The 25,312-nt window shown below is 34.7% G+C and overlaps 1 protein-coding gene across 8 annotated transcripts in view; it reads left to right on the forward strand.

Moving 5' to 3' along the window:
- The window catches only part of LOC129938848 (protein phosphatase Slingshot), a 116,134-nt gene that overhangs the window by 89,094 nt on the left and 1,728 nt on the right, over positions 1–25,312 (forward strand). For 6 of the 8 annotated variants that reach the window (XM_056046645.1, XM_056046647.1, XM_056046650.1 and 3 more), the window contains exons 1-3: positions 22,097–22,254; positions 22,318–22,434; positions 22,511–22,961. In XM_056046645.1, coding sequence (XP_055902620.1) covers positions 22,234–22,254; positions 22,318–22,434; positions 22,511–22,961 — 589 coding nt within the window. In that variant the 5' untranslated portion in view covers positions 22,097–22,233. Of the gene's footprint in view, positions 1–18,710; positions 18,815–22,096; positions 22,255–22,317; positions 22,435–22,510; positions 22,962–25,312 lie in introns of those variants that run through there. The other 2 variants (XM_056046652.1, XM_056046646.1) reach the window with 1 other exon arrangement.

Here is a 25,312-nt window from a genome sequence, read left to right on the forward strand (position 1 = left end):
CATTGCGAAACGATTTCAAAGTGATTTCATATAGAAAACTTTTGTCGTATTAGTTGCACTTGATTGATGTATGGTGTATGGAGTAAACATACACATCCAAAAGTATTTTCAATTACTAAACTAGAGTATAAGTTCATGTTAATGTCTATAATGAATCATAATTTCAGAAATATTAAATTTCCTTGTATATATCCATGTTCCCATACATTTCAATCGAATATGTACTTATGCATTATTTGCACTCAATTTAGTTGATTCCTTACGCTTCGATTCACAGTTATTGCATATTTATTTTACTAAAAATACTCTCGTGCATCAATCAATTTCAATCAAAAATTATTTGACAAAAAGAAAAGAAGCGAAATTCCCCAAGGTAAAATTTTGCAACGACACATCCGAAATCATTATCTTCTCTATAAAATCTCTATAGAACAAAAGTTACATAAAGTTGCCGCGATGATGGCGGCGGTGGCGGCGGCGGCGTTGGATGGCGGGCGCTCGTGTCGTTTAAGAGAATGTATACTATTTTAAGTCCCTCCTTCTGCTTTTACATTGACAATCGACACTAAATCGATTGTTATTCACCCCTACCCACTTCCACTTCAACTGCCATTTGTACACACTCGTAGTTCCTTATTTTCTGTGCACTTTTGCATGTCCTTAAAAGATATTTCATTTCATTTCCATCTCTGGGTTTTCACTTTTCTCCATACAAATGCAAAGATACATATATTACTCTCGTGACACATTAGCGTGTATTCAATTGAGTTCCATACGCGGTGGCGGGGGAAAAAAGCAGCAGAATTGCACATAAGTCGAGTCTCATTCTCTCACACTCTTCGTTTTCCACCCGCTGAACAAAAAAAAGGACCAAAAGTAGTACGTATTCAAGTTTTTAAGTGGCTTCACGATTAGTGAAAAGTTTTTCACCATCCACCATATCAAGTATGAAAAAGTACGTATAGAAGTTATTCATCTCTAAATAGATACTCGTAGTTTGTGGATAGAGTTTAGATAGTGAAAGCAGCTCAAGATCATGTTGTTTTAAGGAGCTATTACTTTAGGATTAGTACGCCTTGACTATAGCTACTTTTCTTTCGTAAGTGATGCTATGCGAGAAGGTCCTTTTTTTGCAGTGAGCATGAAATGTTAGATATGAATAAGCTACTTATCAGGTCAGGTACATCAATACCTGTATGAAATAAGGATTAAATAAAGGATTTATCATTGTATAATATGCGTTTCTCATTTTATTTGGAATGGAATTCAATTTGTATCACAGATGGTTAAGTAAGCCTAACAGAAGACAAGTCCTTCAAATAATTTCAAAAGGTAAATACCTTTCCTTTCAATATTTTGTCCTTAATTATAAAAGAAATCCCTTCTTATTTCATTTTAAATTCCTGAGAAGTATTATATTTTTCCTCCCAATTTAACCTTCTGTCTTCTTTAATGGGAATTAAAATAAAACATCATTTCTAAAGGACCCAACAATTTTCTTTCTTTTAAACATTCACATCTTCTAATACCTTATGAAAGCACAAGAGCAAGGAACCAAAGAAGTATCAGATATCAAGTTAAACACATTCTACTGACCAAGATATAAGATATGGCAAACTTATAGAGTACTTACCTTACATTCTGCAAACATAGTCATTTAGTGATGAAATGTGATATCTCTCTGACACTCTTTCATTCATTGGATGGACAGGATGAGAGTTTCTATTCGAATCAAAGTATCTTTGAATATTATGTTACAACAGAGGTAAAGTATCTATTATAATATAGATATAAAGGGATAGTTTGCCATTGCTGTCCCACATCAGAAATAATGGACTTATAATAGAGGACTGATAAAGTTAGTAGTAGATATAAACATTATGTTATAGGCTTTTATTTGGAACGGAAGCTTTTAATAAAATGGAATAATTCGTTGTCTGCCTTAACTTATCGAGGAAAACAAGGGACAAATTAGTTTTGCATAAGTTTCTATGAGTGAAATGATGAAAATGATAAAAGGCACCTGCCTGGTAGTTTTAAGTATTGTGTGACTTAAATTTGTAGTTTCACAGGTCAATATGTTTACGTCGTGCTTAATTATCCACCTTTAAAGCAGGAATATCGATAATCTTGCATCCTTCTTAGGTTATTTAAAAATGTAGGAATTTTTGGGAATTGTGTTCTTTTTGGTTTACCAAATCATTCTAATTTTTTAAACCCCTGCTAAAACCAACATTTAAAAAAAAACTGGAAAACCCCAAATTTTTAAAGCGCTTTACCATCATCGAAAATTCTTTTAAGAACTCTGGCTTAGCTTTAATTTTGTTTCTGATAGATATGCCTAATTCGCTGTAAGTCGATTTATGCTAATAATTAGCATTTTGGAAATAAACAGTCCTTTTTAATCGTGTTTATTTGTTGCCACAGATACAAAATAAAGCGAAACAAAATAATTCAAATAAACTTTACCATACCTTAAAAATACTAATAAGTTAAAATGTTGTGTGTTTATTTAACAAAGTTTTGAAGTTTTAAAACGATATCTCAGAGAAGAGCTGTGAGTTAACTCTTAACAATTTGGCAACACTGAAGTTGATGACACATACTGACATTTCTAAAGATCTGTTTCCTTTAAAAAAAAGTTAAGAACACGTGTTTGTATACTCCCTTCAGATTAAAGATTCTAAACGTAATAAGGCATTCTTGTCATTCCTATTAAGATTGAAACTGAACGCTGCTTTTGGCGAAGCTATTTTCCCTTGGTTGGTATAACTCCCTAAATGGTAAAAGAAAATTATTCTAGCGAAAAATTTGAAAGTGAAATATCTTGAGTCTTGTAGTGGCTTATTAACTCCTCTTTCTTTGAACACTTTTAAATCTGTTAATATGGAGAAATATTTAAGACCTTTTTAAGCTAGCGGACACTTAAAATGATTTTATAAGTGACAGTTAAGTTGTATAACGAACAAAATAACCCTAGTTGAAAAATTTTAGGTTTCTTACACAAAGTTAAATTGATGTCTCCTTCTACTACCATCTGTAGTAAGTAAATGGTACTCGAAATTTCTCTTTCGAATTTAACTTATTTCGCTGCAAATTATTTGCCCTCAAGAGAATAATTCATCACAAATATTTAAATTAAATAAAAACTCATCATTCTCAATTACATTTGAAGGAATCTTTTACATTTGCATAATTTAATTTTCTTCAGATCTTTGCCCAAGATTAATTGGTTCTGCTGAGAAAACAAATATGTGTTTGACTTAAAAGGCTTTTGTTGATTTTAATGGAGTGTAATGCTTTCTCAATCCCATCTTCATCTTATTTTTGTACAAAATAACAAGGGTGTTAATGCAACATCGCTGAACATAAGATAAATAACAAGTTTATCTTTTATTAAATGAAGTGTACGAGAAATAGTTTATGCAAATTCGATAACATTATTTGCATAAGCTTATTCAAACGTCATTATGACTTTTAGAATTAGGCGTGTTCAGAAATATGATAAATAATGCTGTCTCAGAAAATAAAACAGAAAAACTTTAACCTGGTTTTGCAACAACAACAACATACCAAATTATTGCCAATAAAACAAAATTAGATGTGAACTTCATTGCGTATATTTTAGTTTTGCCATAAATGTAAAAATTCTCACGTATCTTGCAATTTTTAATCGTTTAGAGACGTTCGGTTCTGATTTCACTTTTATTCTGTAGAGGTTCTTCATTTAGAAATCTGAACACTTTTATACTGTCACTCATGTTATCTGTCATATACAATTTTTCCAACAAAAGAACTTTCAAAATGAACACGTTCGATGAGCAGCTATTTGAATTACAAAGATCGATTCGGTAATTTTGTAAAGATAAAGCCAAAAAATCATTTTCTATACATTTCCTGAGTTGGATTATGTCAAATTAAGGAAAATACACAGTTTTCATTACTCCCAAATTCAGTAACGATATGTAACGTATATACGTAGTTCAAATTAAACATAACACGGTGTTCATATTGGACTGTTTTAAGAAGACACATTTTGACATTTCATCATTTTATCTCGCTTCCACTTATTTAAATAAACAATTATCTGCCTCCTTTTAACTATCAAGATACAATTAGGAGACGTAAAAGCAAGACGAATAGAGTGTAAATCCCATCTGAGAGTTTATAGAAAGAATCTCATGAGCTATTTGATGTTGATTATCTTGGAATAATTCCAATCATCCAAAAATGAGCTTCATTCCTAAAGATGTTTTTCAACCAAAATTTAGATCAACTTTCAAAAAATGTTTCAAGATCGAATTAGCGAACAAAGCGTATAATTGTTTGGTCTCAGTTTCTGGATCAGTTGAATTTTGTATACGTGCAGCCCAAGCCCATCTCAAAGCAACAAGCCAAGTTGTTAGAGTTTAGAGTTTAAAGAAGATATTTTGACAGAAAGAAGAAGAAACAATTTGGCTGCGAAGAGCTGTCCCTATTGGAAAACCCAGGTTTCCACGAAATTTATGTACAGAATCAGCTTTGGGTTGTCAACGCAGACCGTTCCAGCCTAGATGAACAACACTCCTGCAGCATTCACCCCACGACACAACACATTCAGGAAGCAGAGACTCATCCTAAAAGGAATATAACTCATATTTATGTTTATTGACAACTGCAAGCTTCTGCCGTTTTCATTCCTTTTGAAAACATCCGATCTGGTTCTTTTCTCCTGTTTTATAGGTGTTAAATAATTTATCTATCATCTCTGAATTGTAACAAGTTTTTGGTAAGTTTTATATTAAACTTGAGTCTGCTAAGACATGGAAAATAAGAGTTTTCCATCTTTGTTTTATTTCAAAATCGATATTTTTACCAAAAATTCGTACTCTCAAATCGAACATACCAACAAAATTAAATGAAACTCATCATCACTTTGCATCGTTCCATATTTCAAAGCTTCTTAAGCAACAGTTCAGCTACAGCTTTGGTTATATATTAATGCTGGCATATAAAAAAATACGATTGACAAAACCTTATTCCGGATAATCCTAGAAAATATATCTCTACCACCCACCTACCAAATAGAACAACTTTTGTTTTGCTTTTGATTAAAAGATCAAAAATCCTTTCAAACCCAACAATGACTTGTTTAAGCCATTCCTTTATACTTACTCAAAATATCTCAATTTCTCCACATTCTCATATATGAGAGTAAAGTATAGCTATAAAATAACAAACAACCAAAAATCATCTTCCTGAGTCCTTTTTGTGAAAAAGGAAATCAATCTTCTTTTTCGAAAATGTGATCTATTTAATCAAAATGACTTTTGCCTTTCTGTTGCCATCAGCTTTGTCATGGACATCGTTTCCAATCTAACCTAATATTTCTATCCGTCTAACTGGAAAATGTAGATGGCGCTATAGTTCTGGCCAAAACATTTTTAAAGGTCCTTGAAGGTACTTAGATATTCTATTGTAGGTGAAACTATATATGAACATAAAAATATGCCTCTTTGCCTGGTTTTCTATATGAGAGATGCCAAACCCAGACACATCTTTTGTTTATTTTTGTGTCTGATGACGACGACGACGATGGTCGTCTTCTATTCTCTGAGACATTAATTTATCAAAAGACAGTGAAAGAAGGAAAAAGGAGGACACATACCTACCTAGTTAGAGGTTGGTCTTCATCATCCTCGTCTTAGTCTATTTACAAGACGAAGAAGAAAAGAGGAAACCATTCACCCAAAGGAAGTCAAACATAAATGAAATACCCAAAGGGCCAACAATACCCTCTTCACTTGGAAGTTTCTTTAGTTATTTCTTATTTATTGTACATCACTTTTGTTGTTATTTATCTAGCTAGGTACGTTTATTTGTCTTGAAGCCTTAAATCACGACTTTTTATTATTTTTATTTTTATTCTTAGTCGTCGTCAACAAAATTCACAAAAGCACAATCATTTTTATACGGACATAAAACTACTGAAGTTGATAATGCCAACAGGAAAAAAAGAAGGCGTGATGCTAAAAGCGAAGCGAAAAATTGTCAGAAAAGCGAAAAAACAAACAGAAGGAGGAGAGAAGTTCCCACACCAGGACCCAACTAGTCCACAGATTAATATTATTTCCTCCTCAAGTAAAAGCTGTGCTTTGGGGCTATATAAACTATTTATCATAAAAACTGGAAAACATCAGAAACATCAAACTTAAAAGGATAACGTGGTAGCGCACCCGTAAGGACATCGCAACATCTATAAGAACAAGAAAATCCACGTAGGAGTAAATTTAATTATACCGACTGGGTTGGGCTGGGCCTGGTGCTGGTGCTGGCAGGCACTTTTTAATTCTTTCATGGGGGCATCTTAGTGGAGTGTTGTCGATGCACATCATTTTCTCGTCTCTATAGATATTCTTTCAAAGAGTCCTTTTTGAAATATATAAACAAGCATTAAACAAAACCTGCTCACTCATTCCATTTTCATTTTTGTTTTCCACTCAATGTCGTCGTCGTCATTGTCGCCATCGTCATCATCAGCATCGTCAACATCACGGAAGATTTCTCACTCGTTATCATTAGCATATATAATAATCCTTCGATTGTGCTCTCCTTCTCTATATTAGCGAGTGTCCTTGACTATATGCATTGTGGAAAGCTTGTGAAAGCGAAGGAGGAGGCTGTGGAGCTATGGAACGCTTTCTCGACTTCGACAGCCGGAGACCACCCAACTATATCAGCCGCAGCATCCTTTTTATCTCCTCTCACTTTCGCGCCACATCCTTGCTAAGGATGACATCATCCTCGTGTTGTTTTTTTTGTGGGGAATTGGGGGCAGTGATGGAATGGCCATTCATTTAATGTCTATAAACACACTGCACGGCTGCGTCGCAAGCGTCAGAGCCGTCGGTCGGAGGTATCAGAGGCACAGGCACCCCATCCTTTCATGTCCTTTTAAAGTCCTTGTTTCTTTTCTATTTTACTTTTTAAATCTGTGTAATGTTTTTGTGCAAAACAGGCGGACATAAACAAAACACATGCAATGATCTAGTTGGATGCACACTGCACATTGCATGCAGCAAGGATTGACAAGCTACGCATAAAAGCAGTGCATCTTCATATACATACACAGATCCATAGGTTTCTATCTACATTTATAATGAACAGCAAATGTAATATCAAGTAAGTCCTGAAAAGGATAACCCCCATTCACATCCTTCCACACAGTGAGTCCTTTTTTTATGCATCCATATCGTTGCATCGTGTATAATACGAGGATGCGGGTGTAAAGTCAATGTTGCACTCCGGGAGATTATTGGATGTTCCTAGGAGCTAGAGGATAGAGGACATGAAAACATAGCTCGGCAATTTTATGTACCTACCTACAGAGTTGAAGGCAGGACGAAACTGCACGTGAGGCGTTTATATGCACAAGCAAGCACATTTCGCTTGATTTTTTGCCAGATTTTGTGCTGTTTATATTTTGCTGATGTTTATTCCACAAAGCAAGGATACAGACCGTATCCTAGAATCTATATCTCTATACACATAGTCACTTTTGCATCTCTCTACAACTTTTATATGTGCATAGGTATCCCGTAGCAAGGATAAGAAAAAAAAGAAATAATATAATATCGCATGTTGGTTTGAAAAGCTTAAAGTTTTGTGAAAATTTAATGAAAGGATGAAAGGTGAAAGATTTTAAGCTCATCTCCACCATCATCATAGATTCCTATTTATATACATACGTTATAGGGAATAGATACCAAACCTTCCTCTACCTGTGAATATCCTGGAGTTAAGGGATTTCAATGTGATATATGATTCCAATAAATGTCTAACTTACTTACGGTAAAACTTATCACCGGATTCATATATACTCAACCCTATACCATTTCCTATATATTGAAATTAAAATAAAACAAGGACCAAATATATGTATGTGCATACATAGATATCTAAGTTTTGGATAGGTAGTTGAAGTTTTACCTACCTTTTTTTGACACATCACTTGGGACTCGGGAGTTGTCACAACTTCCTTCCTTATTAGATTTGGGGTAAGGATATAGGGTTTTTTTTCGAAATATAGTTTTTGGATGTTTTATGAGTTCTGATGCAATCTATGTTTCTACAGCAAGGACGGATTTTAAAGGAGTTTTATGAAATTGGAAACATACAAAGATGACAAAGATTGTTGATCTGAAAAATTGGAACTGATGTGGTAAAGTTAAAATAAGGACATTTTAACAGCTGAGAATGTTGATTTTTACTTAAAAGGTGAAGGTCAAATGTAATTAAAAAATTACTTCAAATTTCTTTTCAAAAATTCACCGATTCAGAAAAAGATGGATCTGCCGCCAGACATTCTGTATTTTAAGCCACGTATTCTCGTAGAAAAATCTACGTTTTTGTTAGATTTCTGAGACCCTGAATTCATCCTTTTTTATGACAGATTTTTGCAAATAATTGTTGAATATAGAAATAGCTCAGAATAGTACAGTGAGTACCATCCTTCACTTTCCCCTTTTCTCTAACAGTCGCATGGCTTAGCATGTGTGTCAAATTGCATTTTGTTTAATAACAAATGCAATTGATACACAGACTACGTCATCGTTGATAACAGATTGTTTACTGTGTTGCATTAACAGGGCTGGATTCGATACTAGTGGCCTGTATCGAATAGCATGCTTTAACTCAGTAATATGTTTCTTATAGTCTTTGTCCATTTTGGTTTTTGCTTTTCTTTTATTTGCAATGGCTGGAAATTTCAGGGAAGATTCTTGTAATATTCGTGGGCTTAGTGCGAATTTTCTTTCTGTGTACTCCCATACTGCTTTAAATAGGCCAGCTGTATTGGCACTAAGTGAAACCCAAGTGGGTGAGGATTCCGATTCCACTGAATTCTTTATTCAAGGGTAAAATTTGAGGCCATTATTCTTTTCCCACCATGGTCTCGCCAAATACATTAGGAATGATGTTGCTTATGAGTTTTTGCCACAATATAGTCTCGGCACCAATTCATTTTTCAATTTTATGTGGGTTAAATTTTCCGTGAATAGGCAAATCATTCACTATTGCTTCCTTTATGGAAGCCCCAATCTAGACAGAGTTTCAACTTCTCGTTAATTTCATGCTTTGTCTGATTCTGTCCTATCCTCGCACTGAAATCGTTGTTGGTGTTGGCGATTTCAATGTACACTACAATTCTTCATGGCTTCAACATTCGGCAACATTGGTTTCAAGTGATTCGGGGTTATCACTCTCGCAACCCGGAAAATGCGTCTTCATCAGTAGCTCAAGAGATTCGGTTGGAGAGACTGTCCAGGTTCCATCAGGCTTTTTTAGAAATGAAGGATTACAATGTTCCTTCGGTAAAAGTTTGCTGAGCTTTGCGGAGTCCTTTATGTCTTCGATTGATTGACAGTATTCTCTCCAGCCTTGTCTTTTGGCTGATGACAGGGCTTGTTTGTAAATTTTAAGATAGTCTTTATACGGTTGGTAAGACTTATGTGGTACCCGTGGCATGATGGTTAGTGCGTTGGACTGTCATGCTAGAGGTCTTGGGTTCGATCCCTGCCTATGCCATCTAAAGTCTTTTCACGGGTACTGCCTCTTGCGAGGAATTGACAAATTCTCCAAGAGTAACTATTGTCATGAAAAAGTGCTTTCTCAAAATTAGCCGTTCGGAGTCGGCATATAAACTGTAGGTCCCCTCCATTCCTGACAACATTACTCGCACACAGGAATGGTTGAGAGTTGTAAGTCACTAGGCCTTGGTTCTCAACGGACTGTCGCGCCACCCAATTTATTTTTTATTATTTATAAGACTTATGTTTGTGGCAGATATTGAAAATTGTCCTCGTCATTTTCCTAAGACTTGACAGTTCTTCATTCCACCAAGAAGGAAGGGCTTTACGGCTATATTTAACTAGACAAGAGACTCTAAAAGCTCTACTTATAGAAGTTTCAAAGGTTTTCACCTTTGATTCAAGGTCTCCTATCGATTCAGTGAGATTCGGTAAGTTGCTGTGTTTGGAATTCGCAATTTGACTGAATTTCGTCGAGTCAATTCTTTTGAGATTTCTGTAAGGCAGAGGGTTTTTCGACTCGAAATTAATTTGAAAAAGAATCCACTTGTGATCCGAAAACGAATTCAAAGGGGAAACTCTCCAATTCTCCACTAATAAATTACGGTTGTTTAATAAAGTAACATCAAGCACATCCTCCCATCCATCATAATTTTCCGAGCTCGGTGAATAGCACTGGCTATACTTCCTGTAGTTTTGGGTTGCTCACAAGTGCTGGAACTACCAGCTCTAAATGAGCTCCCTTTCAAAGTCTCCTGACTGGAGGCCAAGGGTTCATCCTCCAAGTCTGTGGTGGGTTCTACGTTCGTCATGTCTATTTTGTCCATTTTGTTTAAGTTTCTTGTATGTTGGTCCCGCGAGTAGTTTGAAAAAAAGAGGTCTGCCCCGGCAGAGGCGATATACCGGGGTAAGGCAGAAGATAAGACGGACCCTGCCAATGCATCCGAATGAGCTCGTTAGCTACTGGTTTGCCCCCCACCCTTTCATTCTTCGGCACAGATTATGTAAGACGCTCACACCACCACTGAAATTAGGTCTATTGTCAAATTGCATTGCTTATGCTTGCTACTATTAAGGAGTAGGAAACTTCAGCAATGCAACCTGACCTTAGCTGATCTCCATCTTGACAACGTGCAAGACAACTGTGCTGATCATTACCGCCTGGCACCCACAGGGAGAGTTTGAAACGAGGATTTTGCCAAGCCTCGATAGTGATAGTGATAGTGATAGTTGACGCCAACGCTGATATGATTACAAGTTTGATTCTCCTGGGAATGAGAACTTTTATCGCGAATAGGGTTGAAAGCATCAGACCTAAGGAAAACGCATAGTTCAATACGAGCTGTAAAGAGGTTATTAGGGTTAAGAAGGTAAATTTTCGTTGGCTTAAAGCCAATCCAACTGAAGGAAACCGGAATAAGTTCAAGCAAGACAGGAATGCCTGCAACGCCCATATTCGTTGGACCGAATTTTTTCATGACCAAAAAATACCGCAAAAAATACTGCAATGTCCAAAGGCAGTTAAAATTGTTGGTAATTTGTAAAAAATATGAGGAATTCTTCCTCGGTTCCTACGCTCGTTGTGAATGACACTCTATTTGCAAGCTCTTTAGGGAAAGGTAATCTCTTTGCTAGGCAGTTCGCCACCATTTAAACGCTGCCAGTGAGTGTTATGACTCCGCCTGTACTTGAGCGAGTTAGTGATTCTATGGGGCAAATCTTTTTTGCACTCGTAATGTAGCGAGAGTTTTAAAAGATCTTAATATACATAAATCCGCTGGTCTGGATGTTATCCCCGCTATTGTTCTGAAGAGGTTTTCTTCAACGCTGGCAAAACCACTGTGTAAGCTTTTTCATCTGTCCTTCTCCTCAGGTATCGTTCCGAGCGAATGAAAAACCGCATTTGTCCAGCCTATTCTTAAAAAAATCGAATCTTCCTCACCGTCTGATTACCGACCGGTTGCACTTACGTCCCTTCTTTCATGGAAACGCTGATTAATTATCAGCTCAAGAAATATCTTGAAGAACGGAAACTTCTTAATGACCGACAGTACGGCTTTCGTTGCAATAGGTCCACTCCACTGGTGATCTCATGGTTCATCTCACCGAACAGTGGAGCAAATCTTTACATCGTTTTGGAGAAAGTAAGATTATTGAACTTGATATTTCAAAAGCATTTGATAGGGTTTGTCCACAGGCTCTCTTATCGAAAATGCGTGCTTTCGGTTTGCATGAATCCCTGGATTAGTAATAACCTTTTGAATCGTTTAATAGAAGTTGTATTGGATGGTTACAAGTCTGAAAACCACTAAATAAATGCTGGTGTGCCCCAGGGTTTTATTCTATCTCCAACACTCTTTTTCAGTTTTATTAACGATCTGCTGTTTACAAGTTCTAATCCAATACATCGTTTCGCTGACGATCGTATTCTTAGCTTTTCATATTCGTTTTCAGATTTACATCCCTTTTCTTTGGATATTCCGACCTAAACGGCATTGTACAATGGGGAATATAAAACCGTGTTTAATTTAATGCTTTGAAACCCCAATGCTGTCTTGTATCGTTAAAGCGAGATATACCGTCCAAAGCTTGAGTATTACTCCTATATCTGGGCTGGTGCTCCTGCAACTTACTTAAGCCTCTTAGACATGTATTGAACTTAGAGCATTTAGATTGATTGGTGATATTACCATCATAAGTTCATTAACTTCGCTTGAACATCGTCATAAGGTCTCTTGTCTGACCCTTTTTTAACGTTATTTTAAAGGCTTATATGCTCTAGTGAAATATCCAGTTGCATTCTTTCCCTTAAACAGTTCAACCATAATACTCGCGCTTCTAGGAATGCTCATCAATATACCCTCAAGCCCAACTTGGGTGGTACTGCCAAGTACAGAGATTCGTTCTTTAGCCATACTATGCGAATGTGGAATGCCTTGCCACACTATGACTTTCGCAGCAATTACAATATTCAGGAATTCAAAACCTATGTGCACTCCTTTCCTAGTGATCACACTGTGTCTACATAATAAGGGTAGTATTATCCCTTTGAGTGTGCGCTTATTATAAAAAAATGTTGAGATAACTGGCAAAAATATGAACAACTTTCAGTTGTTTACCAAAATCAGACAAATATTTAGTTTCGACCCCGAAAATTATTGGAAAATAATATTTTCAATAAATAATTTTAATAACTTACCGGATTATTATCAAAAAACATACAAATTCAAAATCAATTTTCAAGTTCCTTGAATTTCAACCCTATGATGAATCAGGTGTTCTGTCGGATACCCTCATATAACAGAAATGTTTTGATACCTTTGGATTCCATTTTTGACATCCCAGCTGTTACACCTTATTTGTCTGCGATTGAACGCAGTCATTGTGGCCATATGTTGGAAGTTCTAAAAAAATGTCAATCGTGACGTTTGCTGTGTGGCACGTAGCGCAGCCTTGCTGGAACCACATGTCGTCTAGGTCCATATGGTTCAATTTGGACCATAAAAAATGGTTATCATCGTTATTTAAGGCTTGTGTTGACGGTGACCGCCTCACTAATGTCATTTATAAAGTACTGATCAATTACGCCACACCAAACCGCAACTTTTTGAAGATGCATTATCACCTCGCGTGAGTTGGTGTCGTCCCATATACGGAAATTTTGCTTGTTAAAACAGCAATTGATTGGGATCCACTTTCAAATGATTAGAAGCCCAGCAAAATTCGCTAAGTTGAAGTCTGCGAAAGGCTGAGTTCTTCTGCTGTACGTCGAGGAATAGGCTGCCTCGGGTTCCGCTGTACACTTTTACCGACCGCGGCGATTTTCTCGGCCAATCTTGCGTTCCTTGAACGTACGGGTGTTGACTGATTGTTCACTAAACCAGTAGTCTCAAAGTTGGTCACCAAAAGTCGACTGTAAAGAGCCACCACGTCTACCGTAAAATGGCCTCAATGCGCGCAACGTTTGCGTTAACGAACACTCATTTTAATAATAAAGTTTTATCATTTGAACGAGCAGTTCAATCGTGTAACTTGGCATGATGATTTGATTAAACAAAAGATTTGACAGATGTCGTCAAAACAAAATGGCCTCCACAGTGTTGTATTAAGTTAAAAAAGTAAGTGTAGGTCTACACCATCTTAACATTTATATTATCTATTGGTTTACTAAATTCTACAATTATATACTTAATATTTAACGTATAACAGTTTTTGTGAAATTACATAAATTGCTCTAATAAAGACACTTGAAGACACAACTTGAAAGAGACAACATCGTTTACTTAAATATCCAAAAGACTAACAGAACATGGCGCAGCCGAATTAAATTAAAATAATTATGCCTAAAACAAGAGGACAATTACTAAAAAAGAAATTAAGTCAAACTAAACAAAAAGTTAAAAAAAAAGTGAACAAAGTGAAACTGAAAATAGTTCCGGTTCAGAAGAGTCAAGTTATTTGGAAAGTGAATCAGAGAAAACAAATGAAAGCAGTTAAATTGTGAAACTATCGACACAAGTTCTTGAAAAATTTAATTTTAAATCAAGTCAACAAAATAGAAAAATGGATTTTAAAGTTCCGAGCCATCTGGTAATGGATGGAAATCTTTCCGAGAATTTTAAAAAATTTCAACAAAGGTTTGAAATATACATGTGCGCGTCTGAGAGTGACAAAAAACCTGAAACTGTGAAAATTGCAATTTTACTTAACCTAATTGGAGATGATGCCGTTGATGTCTTCTACACCTTCCCTGACGAGAAAGTGAAAACACTCGAATCTATTTTGAAAGAGTTCAAATTATATTGTAACCCTAAAAAAGACGAGGTGTATGAGCGGTTCAAACTATATAACAGAACCCAAAAAGAAGAAGAAACGTTCGATCACTTTCTAACTGATGTGAAGCGTTTGGCCAGCACATGCGAGTTTCATGAAGATGAATTGAATAAAGTTATCAGAGATAGAATCATTTTTGGAATCCGTTCAAAGTCATGCCAAGAAAAATTATTAGCTGTGGGAAATATATCTCTAGAGGACACTATAAAAAAATGTCGCTTGTTTGATATAGACAAATCCAGGCTAGAAGTAGTCCAGAACACAAAAGAAAACGAAGCTAAGGAGCAGTCGGGGAGCTCATCAATCAACATTATTAAGAAAGGACCAATTTTAATAAATTTAATAGTTCTTATAAAAATAAATTTGAAACAAAAAATCAGAAGCATAATCCAAATCAAATTTCTAATTATAATTTTTATTCCAAGCAGGATCAATATACCAAAGGGTACGAGTGTTGTGAACGTTGCCATAAGCAGCATCCCCCAAATAAATGACCAACTAGTGTTAATAAAATAGATACAAATTTTAAAAAATTTTATGAAGTATGAAACGAGTTATTTTTAGAAGAAGATATAATATTTTTAAATGACAAAATAGTTGTTCCATTATCATTACAAAAAGAGTATTTAGATATTTTGCATGAAGATCATTTAGGTATTAACAAAACTAGTAAAAGAGCTCAATCACTTGTTTTTTGGCTCACATTAAACAAAGACATAGAAAATTTAGTAAATAACTGTTCAATTTGTCAAAAACATAGAAGTTCAGAAAGGAAAGAGCCTATAATTCAGCATGTAATTCCTAAACTGCCTTTTTTAAAATTAGGAATGGATATTCTTGATTTTGCGAATCATCCATATCTGGTATTAGTTGATTATTATTCTAAATGGTTGGAAATAATTGAACTTAAAAATAAGTCTAGTTTGGAAATAATCAAAAATTTGAAAAACATATTTTCAACTCATGGAATACCTCAAGAGATAATAGCAGATAATTCTCCTTTTAACTGTGCTGCATGCCTATTATTTGCTAGAGAAAATGGGATAAAACTTACATTTAGCAGTCCTTATTATCCAAAGTCTAATGGACTTGCCGAAAAATTTGTTGGGATTGCTAAAAATTTGTTGAGAAAATGTCAGGCTTCGAAAACAGATATTAATATAGCTCTCCTTGAATATAGAAATACCCCGTTATCTGGAATGCAATATTCCCCAGCTCAACTTTTGTTTAATAGACGAGTACGTACTAAGGTTCCCATTCACGACAAATTACTTGCACCGGAAATTCTCACTAACGTTGAAGATTCCATCCAAAAATCGAAAAATGAAATACAAAACCATTTTAACAAAACTTCATATATAAAGAGAGACTTTTCATTAAATGAATCTGTATGGATGCAAAAACCTGACAAAAAATGGTATCCTGGTAAAATTCTTTATAAATGTCAGGAACCAAGGTCATATATGGTAAAATTAAATGAAGGGGGAAGATATAGACGGAACAAAGTTCACATTAGAAAAAGATTTCATAATACAATAACACCCCAAAGAGAATTTGTAATTCCATCTTATGGTTCACAACACTCGTAGCCGCACCTAAATATATTAAGTTAACTTTTGCAAATTTAGAAAGTTAAGTCTCTAAAAAGTGCTAAGATACAATTAAAATTAAACTTTAAAATTTCTAATAACATTTTCTATTCTATAAGTATATATAAAAACATCATACTAATTTTTAATATGAATTAACGAAAATATCTTGAACTTTGAACTATCGTTTTTATTTTTGATTGTTTTGTGAAGAGAGATGTTGTATTAAGTTAAAAAAGTAAGTGTAGGTCTACACCATCTTAACATTTATATTATCTATTGGTTTACTAAAATCTACAATTATATACTTAATATTTAACGTATAACAGTTTTTGTGAAATTACATAAATTGCTCTAATAAAGACACTTGAAGACACAACTTGAAAGAGACAACATCGTTTACTTAAATATCCAAAAGGCTAACAGAACACACAGGGCACCACCATCGTGTCAATTTAAAAACCTGTACATAAAGTGATTTATATTTATATTTAAATACTGAACGATTTGTTTTATTTTGCGTCTTCGTGTCTTCACCGACCAGCTGATTGTGAAACGTCAAAATCAATGTCCACTAACTTTGTAGCCTACATTTTTACACTGCGCCTGAGTTCAAATTTCAATTGATTTTGTAGTTGCATTTAGCCAATCAAAATAACTTGACCACGTAATCACTAGCTTTGCTTAGTGCCATTGAACACAGCCATTGTGGCCATATTGTGGACGGTATATCTGTCAAAATGTATGACATTTAATATGTCTCTTTATGTATTCAAACTGTAATTGAAATTATTAAGGCAGTTCCACCAAAAAAATGACATTGAGATCTCAGTCTATGTTTCTAACGCCTCAGAGATATCTGTATTCTCAGAAATATAAGCAAAATTCCTAATTTCCAATTTCAAAACACACAATTCAAAAGGAAGCTTAATTCTCCTGAGAATGTTCTCAGAAATATAAACTGGCTAAATAATTTTCCCTCTGTCAAGGTGATAAAGAAATCTACGTTCCGATGTTGTTATATGAAACTGCTCTATTTTATATTGAAGGTGTTGGTTTTTTGTTTCAATTCCAAGAACATTTCCCGTTATAATTAGACAAATTCGAGTCCTGAATTGGCCACAGGGATATATAGTGCGATTTTACAACTTTTTGTGGTCATTTTTTAATCGTAAACTTCAAAATCTAAAATTCTAATGTCATCCATTAAATGAGCCAATTTTGTATTTATTCAATTTATTGAAAGACACAAAACGCTTAGATGAAAATCTTGTAGGTAAAAGTCTTCTTAATATCATTGAGACCAATATGGCTTTAGCCATTCAGTCTTGTATTGATATCGTCGTGAATATGTTGAAGGTTGTAAAGTCTGAGGGTCTTAGTCTCGTGACTAGTCCCAAGTTCCACATTACACAATAAAAATATGACGTACTGTACCTACTTAGAAACATTGATTTAATTCGCACGTAAATGTCTAGTACGTCCTTCTCCAGAGAGTAAAACAAGGACCTAGACTATTTTTCTTTATTTTTTTCAACTTCAAGGTTCTTTCTAGTTGATTTAAATTATTCAAGTCTAATTAAATAATGAGATTCAATTTATTATTTATAAAAACTAATTGTTTCAAAATTAAGTTTCCAACAAAAAGTAAAAGACACAATCTTCCACGTTTTGAGCTTCCTAATTGAAAATCCCTTTTTGGGAACTCAAGATCTACATTCAGTCATCGTCACTATAAGAAGGAATGTACAACTGATGCAAGAGTTTCTTATTTTGTTGAAATTCCTGACCAAACTTTTCAACTTTAAATTGCAATAGTTATTCCAAAACTAAAGTCTGTAAACTTGACATACAAATTTGCATTAAAATAAAAGCCAGTACAGAAGAAGAAGAAGATTTCTTTTCATGTTCACACTTATTTGCATTTTTATTGCTTTAAATTTGATACTACATAATTCCCATTTATTGCAAAAACAAAAACAACAAAGTCAAAATATATATATAAAGAGGACAAAGCTCTCTCTCGCATCATCATCATCATACAAAACACACAAAATATGACCTTAAGATATAGAAACAAAAACAAAACAAATATAAGGACGTAAAAATATAAACATCCTATAAACGACTCTGGTAGCTATTCCTGTTCCTGTCACATTTCATATTCTGGTGACACTAACAACCCTCCAGACAGCACTTGTCTCGCACTAAAGAATCCAACTGCACCCGAAGCGTTCGAAAAACTATTGTTTAAAAACGCCGTATATAAAACTAAAACACAACATCACAAGACTGCAAGACTACGAAACTGCATATGTAACAAGGACATTTTTATAAATGGCATGAACATAGTTATACCATAGATGTGAACCTAGCAACAACTAATGCCCAGTTTTTCTTTTATATCCTTCTGTCAACTCAATAACTCTTTTTAAATGTTTAGTTTTTAAAATACTGGAAAAACAAAACAACTGTAAGAAAAAAAAACAAATAAAAAAGCCCATACATATGTATATGACGTTTGTTTTTCAAAAATCGAAAAAAAAAAAAAACAACTCAGCTCCCTTGTGGATTAGTTTTGAATCACATCACACATACAATTTAATTGTTATTTCCTTTGATGAATCTAAATGTTCGTTTTAAAATTAAGCAACAAATAAAATTAGTTTCTTTTTATTCAATTCGACTAATTGTGTGTTTATATTTACTCTTTTTGTTTCAGGTGCTAATTTAAATTGGATATACGTGCAGAGAAATACTAATTCGATATTTGACAACAGATAATCCAAACATAAATGAAGAATCATGGGAAATGGAATGAACAAGGTGAGTTTATTTTAAATTTTATACCGGAAACAAAATTTAAGCGGAAGTACACATTCAGCTTACAATCCACAATGGTGAGAATCTTGAATTTGTGATGGTTTGAAACTTGGGTTGGACTTAGCTGCGACAACGAAAGTGTGTTGAATAAATTTAACACCTAGTGTTTAATAGGAAAACTTCAAATAAGAGGTGACTTTTATTGATGGTAGATTCTAGTGATGTGCAAATTTAAAATTATATTGAGAGCAACGAAGAATTCAAAATAACGTGTAAGTTTGCAGAGCTCTTCATTATATTTCTCAAATTATTAAAATTTGAATGCATTGCTTCTAAGTTCAATTTTATTTTTAAGGGAAATTTTAATAATGAGTAAGGTCGGGGTACCTTCTGTTAAATAAGACAATTCCTTTTAAATTCCTATTGGAATTTTTTTGATAGTATAATTACCATACGCATTAAAATAATAACATTTCGAGAAGACATCTGGCATGACAGTCCTACGCTACTAACAATCACTCTACTGGTACTACAATAAGCTATCAAAATACTAAAAATACTTCAACAGCGTATCAAAAGCGTTAAAATTTTCTAAGAAATGGAGAATATTTAGCATTCACAGAGTAAGCAAAACCAAATTAATATTTAGGTCACCATGGTTTAAAAATGTTTGGTATTGTGATATGACGAATTGAAACCTTTTATGTCTCTCAAAAATAATTGATTATCTTGCTCTTGTAGCCCGCAAGGGTTTGTCGATAACTCATGAAATTTGGTATTCACAAAATATATTACAACATATTTTGCTTAATGATTTAGATTCAAAAGATTTAAAGTTCAGTTCAAACAATCACATAAACTACTCAATAACTAGTAAAATATTCGCTAATTGAGTCCTTAAAATTCATCAAAATGATGCTTAGTGCTTCGTATGACCAGAAAAAGATGATAATGATGTGGAAAAAGTTTATTTTTAATAAGACTGCTTGTCGTGCTACACAAGTCACAAGTCAACTACCCGAAAAGTATCCTGATCATGTTATATCTAGGAGTGGTAAACTCAATGGCCCATTGAGATCTAGTTCCTTCGGACTTTTAGACTTTTTTGTTTGACAGAAATGTAAAATATAAGGTTAATGTTAGTAATCCAAAATCAGTTCATGACCTTGAAGATGGAATTAAAGATGTTATCGTGAGCTTAAGGCGGGAATAGAATGTGCGAATTGGTCATGGAAAGTATAATGAAACCGTGGTCGTGGCTGTCATTTACTAAATTACTTAAGATTTCGCTACGGTCCGATGTCTCAACCCAACATGTGTCTCCAGCCAGCTTGGTCCCTAGCTAGTTGTCTCTAGTTTCACACGACAAGTTGGTTGAGATCGTCTTCCACCTATGTGCACCAACTGAGTCCCGGTCTTCCTCTACTGCACCATCCCTTGGGATTAGATTCGAAGACCTTTCAGGTTGCAGCTTTGATGTCCATTCGTTCTACGTGACCCAGACTTTATTCTTTTTATTCTTTTAACCAGGTCAGTGTCACTGTACAGCCTGTACAGTTTGTCGTTCTATCTTCTGCTCCACTCTCCGTTTATGCAGACGGGACTAAAAATCACCCGACGCTCTCATTTTTCTTTGACAGGGTCCAGGCCTTAGCGCCATTAATGAGAATCTGGATTTTAGATGCGCGCACATGCAACTTTTTCGAAACAAAATAGTTCGATCGTTAGTTGCAGAAACATGGCACACATAAGCAACTCCAAAAGTAAACATTTATTCACCTTGACTACATTTGTCTCTATTTCACTTACAGAAAATTATTCAACGATTTGGTTGAATGTCCGTGCAGTTACCTATAATTTCTTGTGACACAAACTGAGGAATTGGTTCGAGGTGATCGTGTAGTTTGTGTCAAAACATAAACTAAAAAGTTGCAGGAATGAGCGACAGAACGGTTTCTGCATGTACGCGGACTCTCATATAAGTCTATAAACCAAACAGTTTCGAAACTAAAATTTGCATGTGCGCACCTAGCCTTACTAATCAATTGCATCCTTAGTCTAAAAAGCAGCGATTTGCAAGAATTATTCTTCGTCCGATTTCAGCGTTGGTGTTGTTATCTGAGTTTATAGTTGTGCCTAGGTAGACAAAGTCCTTAACTATCTCAAAATTATACCTGTTCATGGTGACGTTTTGTCCAAGGTGTCGTCGTTTAATGTCGTTTTTGATAACAGCATATACTTGGTCTTGCCCTCATTGACCACAAAACCCATCTTCTCTGCTTAGTCACAATGCTCAAAAAACTTTTTTTAAGATTGTACCTCTATTGTTAACGGTTAAGTTTTCCACAATTCTTTCCGGAACGATTTTGAAGACGTCGCATGACAGTGAATCGCCTGACAACAAATGCATCGGTGAGATTTTTTCCGACCTTGCAGCGTACATTTTTCATTGTCATCCTACACAAACGGATTAGTTTAACTGGGATCCCAAACCAGACATTGCTCTGTAGAGCTCTTCCCTATAGATGCTGCCACACACGGCTTTAAAATCGATAAAGAGATAGTAGGTAACGATTTGAAGTTTCTGGGTTTTTTCCAAGATCAGCTGTAATTTGAATATTTGGTCAATGGCCTACTTTCCTAGTCTGAAGCCACACTGATAAGGACCTATCAGGTTGTTGACGAATGGCTTCAGACGTTCACATAATACGGCAGAGAGGATCTTATACGCAATGTTCAGGAGACTGATGCCTGTGTAGTTGACGCAATTTAGAGAATTAAGAGTATGAAATATTTTGAAAATTAATTGGAGCGTGCTCCCTACGAAGCCCTCAGCTGTCAATTGCCTGAAATTAATTACAATTTTTAGTGGCAGAGGATTCATTGAATTTTCTCAAAACATACTCGTTTTTTCAATACTTTTTTTACTTGTGTTTTAAAATCTTTAATTTGATGCCCATAAAGGGTTAGACCACTTTAGAACTTTTAAGCCCTCAAATTAATTCAATCAATCAAATTAAAGGAAAACCCACCGCAAAAAGACCCAGAAAATTTTTTCGGCAACATGATGAACTAACTACTTATTGTTTTCTTATTCAATTTTAAAAACAAGTTTGCTTACATTAAAAATAAGTTCTTTATAATGATCGAATTCAAATATAGTCTTATTCAAAATATCGAATAGAAGAAAACCTCAACTAGTTCAAAGCGCACATCTCTATTGGTTGAAAGTTGTATTCACCACACCATCCGAATGTCAAACCCAGCTGATTGCTTTGTGCTTTTGTTTTGTTTATTTTTACAACAAAACCAAAAACAAACAACTTTTCACCAAGGCTCTATCCTTTTTCTTTGCAAATTCGATTCCTTTAACAAGTTTTTAATAAAATGCTTTAAAAAAGAACAGCCCAGGTTCATTCAAAATGAACTTCAACATGTCTGAAGCAAGTTTTCTTTTAAGAATCAAGAACATTCTCATAAATATTGCAATTTTATTTTACTTTTAGGTCTTGCCAGGACTATACGTTGGCAATTACCGCGATTCCAAGGATCCACAACAATTGGAAAAGTTTCAAATCACACACATTGTTGCGATTCATGACAGTCCAAGGCGCCTGCTTCCAGTAAGTTCTTTTTTTCTTAAATATTCTTTCAAAAAAAGTGATGATGAAACAATTTCAATTCCGAATATTTTTATAGAACAAACATTACCTTTGTGTGATGGCCGCAGACACACCCGATCAGAATCTATCTCAATATTTTTCCATCTGTAATGATTTCATACATGCGGCTCGATTGCGTGATGGTAATGTTCTCATCCACTGCCTGGCGGGAATGTCCAGATCTGTGACGGTAACTGTAGCCTATATTATGAGTGCAACGAATTTAAACTGGAAAGAGGCATTGAAAGTGGTGCGTGCTGGACGAGCGGTTGCTAATCCGAATTTGGGATTCCAAACACAATTACAGGAATTCGAAATGTTTCGATTGAATGAGGAACGACGTCGACTGAGAGAACGATTTCCTAGTAGAGCTCTGGAGCAGAGGGATCGAGCTAAGTGTATGACAGCGTTGGACAACTACGAGGAACTACTTCAGAATAAAAACATTTGCGAGGGCAATTGCTCGCGAGGCGAAAAATGTCCCACAGGTGGGGTGGCGTTTACAATTGATTTTACCACTGAAAAGTGGAAGAACTTAGAAGAAGTGAAGAGTGAGGAGTTTGCTTGATTTTGGAATGTTTTGATAATAAATTTTATGTTTTTCATTTTAATTACGTTTTGTTCTTGTTCTTGTTGTTATGAATGAAGTTTACATGCTTTATTTTTGGTGGGACGAATTCTTGGAGGCTTTAAACTTGTTTAAAATTTATTTGTTATGCCTTTGAAGTTATTGTTGGTTTGGCATCTCCCATTTCACTTTAATGGAAAATCAGTAATTCGATTGTATTTTAAATTCTTTAAATTTTAAAAACGTTTCAAAAATACGTTTTTTTTATTTTGGGGTTGAGCAACATGGGAATTTACGCTTTACCATTCAAAATGGTTTCAAATTTGTATGCGATGCCTCAATAGCCTTTCGTTATGATGTGAAGTTTAGCAGTTTTTCGATTCATTAAATCAATTTCCTTAAGTACTTATTTGATGGTTGCAAAAGTTGTTCAAACCTTACTGCAAGTGTTTGAAACTCCTTTTGGAAAAATGATATCAGATAAAAATGAATCCTGTTTTTAATGTCTTGAGATTTATCAAACCGTCTGAAGAGATTTGTACCGGAAATGGCAAAAAAAAACTATCAGCTTCAAACGTAACTTAAATATCGACACCGAGACTAGGGATGCCACAAATATTTTTGTTTGTATGACAGCTTTGGCTCATTGGCTGATTTGTAATTTTGAAATGGTAGCATACAGACGAGTGATCGCTGATTGCCCACGTGCCAAAAAATTGCCTCCCAATTAAAGTTGGCAGTTTCAGTCGACATAAGGGACTTGAAAGTTAGGCAAGTTTCTTGTATTTACAAATTCCAGGTTGGAAATTTCAGCATTTTCATAATTGATCTAAGAAGGTTCCTCAGGAGGCTTTCCACCACTGGTCTCCCTCTGAGATCGATTAATTTGACTTAAATTGGTCCGCACCTCTTTTTTAGCGGCTCCACCGGTCCCTTACTTGTTTCGGCGTCAATTCAAAGCCACTTGCCTGAAACATTGCAATATAATTTTGCCAGCCTATAGCTTTGGCTTTTTATAACTTGCCATCATTTAGCTTAGAATCTATAACGTGCGCAAGTGGTCTAGCTGCTTCGACCAGTAGCTCCTTTATTCGAATTCAGTCCAATTTGACGATATGCTAAATTTTAAATATTGTTTTTCAGCCATTTTCTAAATGATGGATATTTATTAGAACATAATCACAATTATATATTAAAACAAGTATTATTTGACTTACTTTTTTATAAAATATTGCCACGAACAATCAGCAGACAAAAAATCTCAACCCTTGTGACCTAAAAAGTATTTGTTGCGTGTGCTGTTAAAACGACAGTGCAAACCATGGAGTTTAATTTAACTGTCTGTTTATAGTTCAGTTTCCCAACAATAAATTTAACTGGACGTTAGCCCTTACTATTCAAATGTTTATTAGTTTATTAGTATGGCAAAGTATTTAAAACCCAGTCAAATATTTAAGTGAGCTTTAATTTTTATTATTGGTAAGGCCCCCTGACTATAAAGTCAACTTTACTTGTGTCAAAATGACAGGTGATCACGTTTTGCTGATTTGTAATTTTGAAATGGTAGCATGCATGCGACTGATCTCTGATTGCCCACCTGCCAAAAAATTGTCTCCCAGTTAAAGTGGAGAGTTTCAGTAGACATAAGGATTTGAAAGTTAAAGTTGTGTAAAAGGGTTCAAATTGGATAAGGAAAAAGTATAATATTTCTTTAAAATACAAAACACAAGTTGAGATGGACTTGTTGCTTGCTCTAGAAGTGTTTTGCAGATCACAATGGTTTTTGGCACGATAAATTAAAGGTACCTAGATATTTGTAGAGTTAATGTTCCGAGTTTTAGTTGTATGACACTAACTAGTCATCTTGGTCAAAATGTATGTTCAAAAAAAGCAGTTAACTACAAACGAAGTCCCTTTTGTTGTCTGAACCTGCCCAGTAACTTTTCTAATCTCCCTGACTATAAAGTCAACTTAACTTATGTCAAAATGACAGCTGATCACGTTCCTTCATTTAATCGACAACTGAACTTTGTTATTCGCTGATTTATTTATTTTCTGCACAATTCTATTTGATGTTTTTGTGTAAACTAATTCCTTAAGTTGAAAAAGGAATAACTACCTAATACTAAATGATTTAATTATTGTTAGGCTAATGGTAGATATTAGGGACTTTAAGTTCCTAGTTTAAAGTTTATGATACTTGAAAAACTAACTAGCTGCCTTGGTCAAAATTAACGTTCAAGGAATGCAGTTGACTGCAAACAAAATCCC

Source organism: Eupeodes corollae, chromosome 1 (assembly GCF_945859685.1).
Source record: "Eupeodes corollae chromosome 1, idEupCoro1.1, whole genome shotgun sequence".
Taxonomy (NCBI): Eukaryota; Metazoa; Arthropoda; class Insecta; order Diptera; family Syrphidae; genus Eupeodes; species Eupeodes corollae.